This window comes from Salmo trutta, chromosome 11 (assembly GCF_901001165.1).
Source record: "Salmo trutta chromosome 11, fSalTru1.1, whole genome shotgun sequence".
Lineage (NCBI taxonomy): Eukaryota > Metazoa > Chordata > Actinopteri > Salmoniformes > Salmonidae > Salmo > Salmo trutta.
Genome location: NC_042967.1, coordinates 16988090 through 17000034, shown reverse-complemented (window position 1 = coordinate 17000034; position 11945 = coordinate 16988090). Strand labels below are relative to the sequence as shown.

At 40.9% G+C, this 11945-nt stretch overlaps 1 protein-coding gene across 1 annotated transcript; it reads left to right on the top strand.

Annotated features, from left to right (window-relative positions):
- Positions 1-285: 285 nt before the first annotated feature.
- Positions 286-6817, top strand: LOC115202328 (CD209 antigen-like protein 2). The gene is made up of 6 exons (XM_029766413.1): positions 286-504; positions 4952-5050; positions 5160-5321; positions 5428-5570; positions 5657-5757; positions 6025-6817. Exons 1-6 carry the CDS (start codon positions 363-365, stop codon positions 6176-6178), a joined length of 801 nt encoding a protein of 266 aa, XP_029622273.1. The 5' UTR covers positions 286-362; the 3' UTR covers positions 6179-6817.
- Positions 6818-11945: the final 5128 nt, after the last annotated feature.

Here is an 11945-nt window from a genome sequence, read left to right as displayed (position 1 = left end):
TCTAAGACTGGTGGGAGTCATATCATGTATTATATTATCAAACTAAGGCTGGTGGGAGTCATATCATGTATTATATTATCAAACTAAGACTGGTGGGAGTCATATCATGTATTATATTATCCAACTAATACTGGTGGGAGTCATATCATGTATTATATTATCAAACTAAGGCTGGTGGGCGTCATATCATGTATTATATTATCAAACTAAGGCTGGTGGGACTCACGTGGTCGCCAGTGTTGTGTTGATTTCACACTGTGGTTGACTGATAAAGAGTTTCACTACGTGAAGTCACACAAACGCAGGACAGTGCAGGGAGACGATACAGCTACAGACGTACATTAGAGTTGAAGTGTGTTAATATGTCAGAGGGAGTCTATGAAAACTCAGATGGATTTGAAGACAACAACCCTAATGCAATCAAGAACACAGGCATTGAGTGCCAAATATATGACAACGTAGGAAACTTCAAACTCAGTTCAAGAGATGGAGGTATTGCTTCAGGTAAGATTGCATGAACACACACACACACATACCACACAATATATTAAACAGGTGAGATTACACTGTATTACTAAACCTTTATTTGCCCCAATCCTGGATAATACTGTAAAACATATTACCAAATTCAGTACATTTTCAGTGGTGGAAAAGACCCTCGGAAGATACTTTAGTGTGTCTGGGGCTGCTATGTGTTCTAGTAATCTTTGACAGTCAGTCTTTGTTGTCAAGTTACATATAAGCACAATATCAAATGCTCATATTTGATTGTTGTTCCCCCATATGTGTCCCAAAAGAGGGAAGTGAAGTGGATATTTTCAGTGGTTCAACCAGCTATCACTCAAAAACTCAACCAATCAGGTTCATTGGTTCATTGGTTTCTCAAACGATTGCGTCGCCTGGTTCACCAACTACTTCTCTGACAGAGTTCAGTGTGTCAAATCGGAGGGCCTACTGTCTGGACCTCTGGCAGTCTCTATGGGGGTACCACAGGGTTCAATTCTTGGGCCAACTCTTTTCTCTGTATACATAAATGATGTCGCTCTTGCTGCTGGTGAATCTCTGATCCACCTCTACGCAGACGACACCATTCTGTATACTTCTGGCCCTTCTTTGGACACTGTGTTAACAACCCTCCAGACGAGCTTCAATGCCATTCAACTCTCCTTCCGTGGTCTCCAACTGCTCCTAAACACAAGTAAAACTAAATGCATGCTCTTCAACCGATCGCTGCCTGCACCTGCCCGCCCATCCAGCATAACTTCTCTGGACGGTTCTAACTTAGAATTTGTGGACAACTACAAATTCCTAGGTGTCTGGTTAGACTGTAAACTCTCCTTCCAGACTCACATCAATCATCTCCAACCCAAGTGAAATCTAGAATTGGCTTCCTATTTCGCAACAAAGCATCCTTCACTCATGCTGCCAAACATACCCTCGTAAAACTGACCATCCTTCCAATCCTCGACTTCGGCGATGTCATTTACAAAATAGCCTCCAATACCCTACTCAACAAGCTGGATGCAGTCTATCACAGTGCCATCCATTTTGTCACCAAAGCCCCATATACAACCCACCACTGCGACCTGTATGCTCTCGTTGGCTGGCCTTCACTTCATAATCGTCGCCAAACACATTGGCTCCAGGTCATCTACAAGACCCTGCTAGGTAAAGTCCCCCCTTATCTCCGCTCACTGGTCACCATAGCAGCACCCACCTGTAGCACGCGCTCCAGCAGGTATATCTCTCTGGTCACCCCTAAAGCCAACTCCTCCTTTGGTCGTCTCTCCTTCCAGTTCTCAGCTGCCAATGACTGGAACGAACTACAAAAATCTCTAAAACTGGAAACACTTATCTCCCTCACTAGCTTTAAGCACCAGCTGTCAGAGCAGCTCACAGATCTCTGCACCTGTACATAGCCCATCTTTAATTGAGCCCAAACTACTACCTTTTCCCCTACTGTATTTATTTATTTTATTTATTTTGCTCCTTTGCACCATATTATTTATATTTTAACTTAACTTTCTTCAAACTACAAATCTACCATTCCAGTGTTTTTCTTGCCATACTTTATTTACTTTGCCACCATGGCATTTTTTTGCCTTTACCTCCATTATCTCACATCATTTGCTCACATTGTATATAGTCTTATTTTTTTCTACTGCATCATTGATTGTATGTTGTTTTACTCCATGTGTAACTCTGTGTTTTTGTATGTTGTCGAACTGCTTTGCTTTATCTTGGCCAGGTCGCAATTGTAAATGAGAACTTGTTCTCAACTTGCCTACCTGGTTAAATAAAGGTGAAATAAAATAAATAAAAATAAATAAAATTAAGAGAGAAGAGAGCTGCGGCCAGTTATGTCGCCATCTCATCCTCTCTCGTTAAGCATACCCACCCTTAATATCCAATTGGAGCAGTTTGTAGTGTCAAATCTATTGTATGGACATTATAATGACCCATGTTTGTTGTCCTGGAATTCCTGAACATGTTGATGTATATTTGGGAGTAAACAGAGGGTCCAAATCAGCAGAAAGGTGAAAGGAAGGGGGAGTTCTGGAAACTCCCTGAATTATCTTGGGGCTGTTACATATGATATTTAATATATGTTAACAGCTAGTCTTTGTTCTCCACTTCCCCTCTATGATCTATGTCTTCCTGGTATGATAGTGTCCTGTCCATCATCACAAATAGCAAGTCCCATTCCCTGGACAGGAGGACTGTGTTGAGATATACTCCGGACAAGATAACCATGTAGAGACATGGAATGATTTCTATTGTGCTGCAGAAAATGGTTTAACAATAATCACTGTAACAATCTCTCACACACACACATGCAAACAAGCATACACACAAGTACGCACACTAGTATGCCAACTTGTTCTATTCTTTGAATTAGCATAGCCACAACTACCCATGTCATTTTGTTAATACTTCCCTCAAGTTAACACCTACAGTACAGCAGTCACACAGACAGAGACACACAGATGACTCAGAGACAGAGACATCACTAGAAGCAGAGACGTAACATATAGAGGGCTTGCAGTTGATGTACGACACCTCCTGACGGCCATGTTGGAAGACCACCACATTAATTCTAGAAGCAGAGACTTAATGTATAGTAGACCTACATAGAAAGAAAGACCCAGGTATTGTTAAAGATGTCAAAGGTCAGCTATGCTGAGCCAGATATGAACAAGAAGCTCAAGATTGACAGAGGTGAGATGGAGGAGAGGATTGTGGATATCTACAGTGGGGAAAAAAGTATTTGATCCCCTGCTGATTTTTGTACGTTTGCCCACTTACAAAGAAATGATCAGTCTATCATTTTAATGGTAGGTTTATATGAACAGTGAGAGACAGAATAACAACAAAAAAATCCAGAAAAACACGTCAAAAATGTTATGAAATGATTTCCATTTTAATGAGTGAAATATGTATTTGACCCCTCTGCAAAACATGACTTAGTACTTTGTGGCAAAACTCTTGTTGGCAATCACAGAGGTCAGACGTTTCTTGTAGTTGGCCACCAGGTTTGCACACATCTCAGGAGGGATTTTGTCCAACTCTTCTTTGTAGATCTTCTCCAAGTCATTAAGGTTTCGAGTCTGACGTTTGGCAACTCGAACCTTCAGCTCCCTCCACAGATCTTCTACGGGATTAAGGTCTGGAGACTGGCTAGGCCACTCCAGGACCTTAATGTGCTTCTTCTTGAGCTACTCCTTTGTTGTCTTGGCCGTGTGTTTTGGGTCATTGTCATGCTGGAATACCCATCCACGGAGGTTCTCACCCAAGATTTGACAGTACATGGCCCCGCCAAATGATGCGGTGAAGTTGTCTTGTCCCCTTAGCAGAAAAACACCCCCAAAGCATAATGTTTCCACCTCCATGTTTGACGGTGGAGATGGTGTTCTTGGGGTCATAGGCAGCATTCCTCCTCCTCCAAACACGGCGAGTTGAGTTGATGCCAAAGAGCTCCAATTTGGTCTCATCTAACCACAACACTTTCACCAGTTGTCCTCTGAATCATTCAGATGTTCATTGGCAAACTTCAGGCGGGCATGTATATGTATTCTTGAGCAGGGGGACCTTGCGGGCGCTGCAGGATTTCAGTCCTTCACGGCGTAGTGTATTACCAATTGTTTTCTTGGTGACAATGGTCCCAGCTGCCTTGAGATCATTGACAAGATCCTCCCGTGTAGTTCTGGGCTGATTCCTCACCGTTCTCATGATCATTGCAACCCCACGAGGTTAGATCTTGCATGGAGCCCCAGGCCGAGGGATATTGACAGTTCTTTTGTGTTTCTTCCATTTGCGAATAATCGCACCAAATGTTGTCACCTTCTCACCAAGCTTCTTGGCGATGGTCTTGTAGCCCATTCCAGCCTTGTGTAGGTCTACAATCTTGTCCCTGACATCCTTGGAGAGCTCTTTGGTCTTGGCCATGGTGGAGAGTTTGGAATCTGATTGATTGATTGCTTCTGTGGACATGTGTCTTTTTTACAGGTAACAAGCTGCAGTTAGAAACACTCCTTTTAAGAGTGTGCTACTAATCTCAGCTCGTTACCTGTATAAAAGACACCTGGGAGCCAGAAATCTTTCTGATTGAGAGGGGGTCAAATACTTATTTCCCTCATTAAAATGCAAATAAATGTATAACATTTTTGACATGCGTTTTTCTGGATATTTTTTATTGTTATTCTGTCTCTCACTGTTCAAATAAACCTACCATAAAAATTATAAACTGATCCTTTCTTTGTTAGTGGGCAAACCTACAAAATCAGCAGGGGATCAAATACTTTCCCCCCCCCACTGTACGTCAGTGCAGACACCCTGAGAGACAGTCAGACCAGCACCTAATAATGGACCAGGAGACCAGCAATCAGGTAACCCACACACACACACACACACACACAAAAAATCCATAAAAGTCTCTTGTATGTGTCCACAGAGCCTGATAGCTCAGGGAAGAGACCCTTCCTAGTTGTTGCTGTGTTTCTGGGGCTGCTGTGTGTTCTACTGGCTGGGATCATAGGCCTGTCTGTCTACTGTGAGTTTGTGTCCAAGTTCATTGCTTTTCACCTAGTTGTAAGAAGTGCAGGTTATTAGGCCTATTTATCGGGGGTTTTAGCTAGTAACTATGTATTTATACTTTTTAGATAACAAATCCATTAAAGATTCTGAGGATAAAAGGAACACCTTGTTCCAGAGTTTCTCCCTTTATAAAATCAACGCAACTGAAGAGAGAGACCAGCTACAGACCAGATACAATACCCTGACTACAGAGAAAGGCCATATTCAGGCAAAGCTTTTTGTGATAGGTGAGATATAAACTGTGATGAATTAGAATAATTATATATCAATGGGTTTTTGAGTATAGAGATACAAACGAAGTTTCTCAATGTGTTCAACTTTGCTCTTCAACAGAGCATCAATGTCAGGAGGGATGGAGATACTTTGACTCGAGATTGTACTTCCTCTCTACTGAGAAGAAAACCTGGAAGGAGAGCAGACAGGACTGTCTGGAGAGAGGAGCAGACCTGGTGATCATAAACAGCAGAGAGGAACAGGTGAGAGAGAGAGAGAGAGAGAGAGAGAGAGAGAGATTTTATAAATATATTAAGAGTGACATAATCTTTATCTTTCTCAACCATAGATATTTCTCTTCAACCTCCACATGAGAGCCTGGATTGGTCTGACTGACTCTGTTACTGAGGGGACCTGGAAGTGGGTGGACGACACCCCACTGACCACAGGGTGAAAGATTTGATTATTTTACCTTGTGATATGGAGATACAAAACAACAATGATATTCAATGAGAACTAGAGCTGTATCAAAGAAATCAAGTCATATTTTTTAATTAAAATGTCATTATATAAAAAATACATATCACTATTAATGGTCCATTCTTGGTAACATCTTACAGAGTCTGTCTTTAAAGCTGAGAAAACATAGGACTATGTCTATAACCGAGGAGGATGTTTTTACCACAGTGTCTGACTGTCTGGTTCTGTGTTGTTTAGGTACTGGGGGACAGGACAGCCTGATAATGGTCGTCTGTTCTTTGGGCAGGAGGACTGTGTTGAGATATACTATAGACAAGCTGACCCTGTAAAGACATGGAATGATGACAAATGTGGGACAAATCATAACTGGATCTGTGAGAAAGTGGTGTAACAATAACCTACTGTAACAATCTCTCTCTTTGCCTCTCTCTTTCTCTCAAAGTTTTTTGTTGATGTTTGGATACAGTGCTGAATGATTAAGTGATGAATCCACCTAGTGGCTAAAGTGAGAGATGAACTCACCATAGAAGTGAAATAGTGGTATTACAGACTTGTCTATGAGCTCTTTTTCAATTTGGCTTTACTCGATTCCTCCTCACATCCTCTCTCCTCCCCTCCTTCTCAAAACACATTGGAGAATACAATCCTAGGGGAGGGACCTTGGACCTTCTCTAATAGGGTTGAAAGGAGGAGAGGAGACAGGAGGAGAGGAATCTGGGAAAGACAAATTGAGATAGAGCCTTATTGTCAGAGAGAGACATAGAGGAGGAAGAAGAAAATTAAGAGAATGAGGACGAGAGAAAAAATAAGACAAATCATTGTTCTGTTTAGATTTAGAGGAGAGAATATAGACATACTGTACTCTGTAAAATTATTCTTCATTATTTTTATTGGAAACATGTCATGTGATTTGCCATAGGCTTATGCTGAGTAAAACACAAGTGAGTCCAATTATTAATCTATGATTATCACTTTAATAATAAGAATAACAAAGTCACAGATTAAGAAATAAAGGAACAATGTTCTTTAACAAGGTCTACCAGTTTCCTGATTGAATGTGATTGGATACTTAAAACAGTGTGACCTGGACACACACAGAGGGCAGAACAGTTCTAAGAGGAAACACACACACAAAAAAAATATGCTAATGAAAGATGATAATGACTCACAACATTCACTGTACGAGGGACAACGTGTAGGTTACCAATAGCAACACCAAGCACCAGTGGACCTGTCTACTACATACCCACACACTCATCATGGTGTCTATCTGCTGTTGTGTCTCTTCCTGGAGGTTGCTGTCTGTTCAAACCACTGGTTAAGGTGTGAAGTCCTCCCTACATCTATAACACTGGACGTTCTCAGACACAACAGACTGTTTAACAGGATGTATGACATAATATTATTGTCTGTTGTACTGTATGCTAATCCATAAAGTACCACAGTATATGTTAATGGGACCATTTTAATTCGCATTTATATGGAGCAGTCTGGGGAGATTTATGCTAATGTGGACAGGAAGAGCTGTGGACAGGATACTGTGAACATGTCCATAGATAAACAGCCTGAATCTCAGAACACTGGTAAGTACACCGTAGTCATAGAGACACACACATGGAAGTTTAAACCAATGGTTATTATCCCTCCACTTGCCACACAAACTGTTTACCTTAAGATAACAAGGTTGGCCGATGTCCAGTGCCCCAAACACAAGTCTTCCAAACTCAACTGTGTAAAATAAACCTTAACAAACAGATTATTAATATTTTAAAAACAGAACACAACTTGTCTTCCAAACGATGGTGTCTTACATCACAAGGGAAAGGTTTTGAAACAGTCATTAAAATGATTTATTTGTGGAAACTGATACATGAAATGCTACATGCTATGTGTCCCAGGTTAAATGTTCTGAAATGTTGGAGGCTCCTAAGGTGTATTTTAGGATGTATACTAACTGCTGAAAGTTATTTCAATGTTCATGTAGTCATGTGTACTGTAACTGGGCACTGTCTACTTCCTGTTGCTGTGAAAACCTGTATGGTTAACAACAACATGCACATCCTCCTCAACAGGAAGAGAGATGTGGGTGAGAAACCAGCACTTTAAAAGTGCAGCTATTCTTATTTTTTCATTAACAGATGATACAGAAGAGAATCTTTATACTTGGGATCACTCAATACGGGGTGAATTCTATCTACACTTAGGTCATATTTTAACATAATGATACTGGGAGACTAAGTGACATATGACTAAAGCTGAAGTTAGGGTTCACCCTATATCAATCACTATAGTCCACGTTTGATTGTGTCTTGTTGATGATGCTATGTACAGTATCTGTCTCCACAGAGCCTGACAGCTCAGGGAAGAGAACCTTCCTAGTTGCTGCAGTGTGTCTGGGGCTGCTGTGTGTTCTACTGGCTGGGATCATAGGTATGTCTGTCTACTGTGAACATCTCAACTTTATGTTACACTAAACCTCACATAGACTGTGTCATTATGGCATGTGATTTCTGTGGTGCAGTGTATGTTATTGGTTAGGGACGCTGTGTTTGGTTATTATTCCTCTCTACCAGTGGCAGTCCATGCAGTTTAAGATGAGGGAGGATGATTTTATTTTTCATGAGCATGGCCTTTTTCTATTACAGCATATTGGTTGACTGTCCTTCATATTCCATTCACCCAGTTCAATGTAACAGCAAAAGGTTTAGGCTACTACATGATACTCAAAATGTCCCTTTACCCATCATGTTGTTGCTACAACCTAGCCTATAAATTAAAATGTACAACGTAGGTGCACGCAGGTCGAGAGAACATTTTGAGGTGACAGACACATTCAATACCGCCTTGCACACTCTTGCCTGCATCTAGCTTATCTAGGGTGTAATTATTAGTCCAACAGTTGCAAACAAGAGTTTATATTGGACAAATGCAGGTATGTTTATCCCCATTTCTTATATTTGCTTCCGTTTAATAAACGTTTTTCAACAGACTCGGCAGAATGAATACACCCCTGATCACGTGTTAACACAGTTCACTTTCATAGCAGCCAGTTTGTATTCCTTCTCGCAACTATGCGCTCTCCTCCTCTCACCATTTCCCTTTGCTTGTGGACTTAAATGCACATCACATCAGCTGTGTGTGACCAGCCCCAAAAAAACTTTCCAAGCAAACCATATTGTAACCGGTACACACAGCCTACATCGTTGTCACCATATTAGCTAAAGTAACGTCATAGTCAACATCAGTGGTGATTTTGCAATGTAAATCTTGGTGGGGAAAAATCTAATGCAAACTCCAGCAAAGCCACTGCAAAACACAACACAACACTAAACAATACATTAATTGGACTATAATGGTAACAAATGGTGCACACAAACTGTTAGGGCCTACATAAAGCTGTCCCAACAGCAGAGTCACAACAGCAGTCCCAACACCTTACCACTGCTAGACCTGGCTAATAGGAGAGCCTTGTCTGGCAGTGAAACAGTTAATTTCGCTGGCTGCCCCACCACCACAGAAAGCTGTGAACTAGGCTGAAACAGCTGCAGTTTGGATCTGCCTTACTCAACAAACCATGTTTGTATGCAGCTTTATTAACTCATTGATTTCTTTTTTTACATTGTTTGCAAACTGATATGCAACACGAATGAATGCCAAAATAACATGAACAAAATAGGCCAATTATGAATGACAGGTCACCACTGCAACAGAGGTAGTTTTGTATTGTTCAGTTTCAGGACTTGTGTTTGTAGACTGTCTGATAAGATCTACTTAATCCTGATCAGAGATCTGACTTCACAAGCAGACATGACTACAAACCATGTTCCCACACTGAAGCACCACATATGTGCACAAAGTCATGCAGACCTTCATGTCTGAACATCAGTGGTGGCTGGTGGGAGGAGAAATAGAGGATGGGCTCATTGTAATGGTTGGAATGGAATTCATGGAACTGAGTCAAACGTGGTTTCCATATGTTTGTGTTTGATACCGTTCCACAAATTCCAATCCAGCCATTGCAATGAGTTCGTCTCCTATAGCTCCTCCCACCAGCCTCTTCTGCTGCACATGTACACACACAAACACACACAAGTACACACACACGCACACACACGCGCACACGCACTCACACTCACTGATAATGTACACAGCTCTTCCTTGGTTCACCACAGGCCCATTTTCAACTAAAAGTGATGCTGCTGAGAAAGAGTTAACTCTCCCCCTTTCTGTCTTTCTAACGCTCCCATCAACCCAAAGTCAACCACTGCACCGTGTGGTCAGTTGTCATGGTCACAGTCTCTCAGGTTGTGTGACTGGTAGTGATGTCACTGGATGAGTTCTAGCTATTTCTCAGTAACAGGCTTTCTTAAAAAATGTTGTGGCAGAATCAAGTATTATAATTTCAATAGAATAAAATAGAACATTGTCCAATAAAATATTTTCTATAATATATCACATTAGTTAAATATGGAATGATACCAGTCATCAGTCAGTCATCAGGGTGACTTTACTCATAACCTCTGACTGCTGTTTAGCTCTTTCCTAGCCCGAGTCCCAGATATGCTTGTACAGTCTTGATAACTCCTATATTGTTGTCACGCCAAACAATGACAGCACAAACATATCTGGGACTCAGGCTAGCTGTTTCCCACTAACAAGTATATGTTTCTGATATTTTTCCCCTCAGAACCCACACTAAAGTTTGAGACCCTCTTGAAGGTGTGACACAGTCATCATCAGACTGAGTCTGGTGTTAACCACAACCACAACACAAACAACCTGACAAAGATAAATGTCATTCAGTTTCCCAGATGTAACTATGCAGGTGTCATCATTACTGTACCATGTTTTATACATGGGGTGGTAAGGGGGTGGCCAAGGCTACTTCAGGGGGTCAATAGACCATGACGGAAAATTAGTGTGTAACCTTAACCTGGCATCTAAGGAGCATGAATGAATCCTATGATTGCTGATTATTGGTAGAAGTGATAATTCACCTAACCCAGAGTTCTTCAATGTGGCAGATAGTGCGGTCCAAAAGGGTTTCTTCACTAGAATTCTTCTTAGGGATAGCCACCTTTTTTTCCATTTTCGCCTAAAATGACATACCAAATCTAACTGCCTGTAGCTCAGGCCCTGAAGCAAGGATATGCATATTCTTGGTACCATTTGAAAGGAAACACTTTAAAGTTTCTGGAAATGTGAATTAAATGTAGGAGAATATAAAACAATAAATCTGGTAGAAGAAAAAAAAAAAAAAAAAACGTTTTTTTCTTCCACCATCTTTGAAATGCAGGAGAAAGGTCCCCGTTCTAGCCACCAGTGTGGTAATTCCAATGGTGTCCACAAGACGGCAGCAGTGTATGTGCAACGTTTCAGACGGATAACTTAAAGTATGAGCGAACTACATGACATTTAGTGTGAAGTCACCCAGGTACATTTGGGCAAATCGTGAAGGAGAAATTTGTGTTCATATGACATTTTTCTGCAAAAATATCGTCAAATCTGTATACTTGGACTTTGATTTAGCTTTTCCAGAATTAGAAGCCATATTATAAGTTCAACATTTGCAAAACAACCGTTTTCATAACTTCATTACTCTGAATATTCTTAGAATATTTGTCCAAAAGGAAAAGGCAAGCTGTCACACAAGGTTAGTAGCTACATTTTAAGACAGATACAGGGTTTCCGGATACTCCCGTAAAGCCCAACTAATTTGCTATCTAGCTAGCTTTGTTTGACCCCGATTGTTGCTTATTTGACAAAGTTAGAGTCGTTCAAGTGAAGACCGCCCGCGTCATCGGCGTGCCATGAAGGCGTCGCTCTCTGACCAAATATGGTGTCCTATAGGATATAGTACACCATTAATAATATATTGAAGTCTGGTTACATTCTAGGATCTCTGAGGAATACATACAAACGTGATTTGACTGGTTGAAACAACATTTAGGGTTCGATTTTCACAGATTCCTTTCTTTGCAAATTGAACGAGAGGAAATAAAAAATTGATCGTGCATGCTATTTGGACCTTTTTAGGATATGAACAAAACGACACTTCATGTTATCTCTGGGACCCTTTGGATGATAAATCAGAGCAAGATTTCAGAATGTAAGTACACATTTTTCTTTCAGAGGTGAATTTATCAAACCTATTGTGT

Coding starts and splice junctions, on each gene's coding strand:
- LOC115202328 (XM_029766413.1), top strand. CDS start 363: ATGTCAGAGGGAGTCTATGAAAACTCAGATGGATTTGAAGACAACAAC. Junction 5,051..5,159: donor CATAGGCCTGTCTGTCTACT/GTGAGTTTGTGT, acceptor TATACTTTTTAG/ATAACAAATCCATTAAAGAT. Junction 5,758..6,024: donor GACACCCCACTGACCACAGG/GTGAAAGATTTG, acceptor TGTGTTGTTTAG/GTACTGGGGGACAGGACAGC.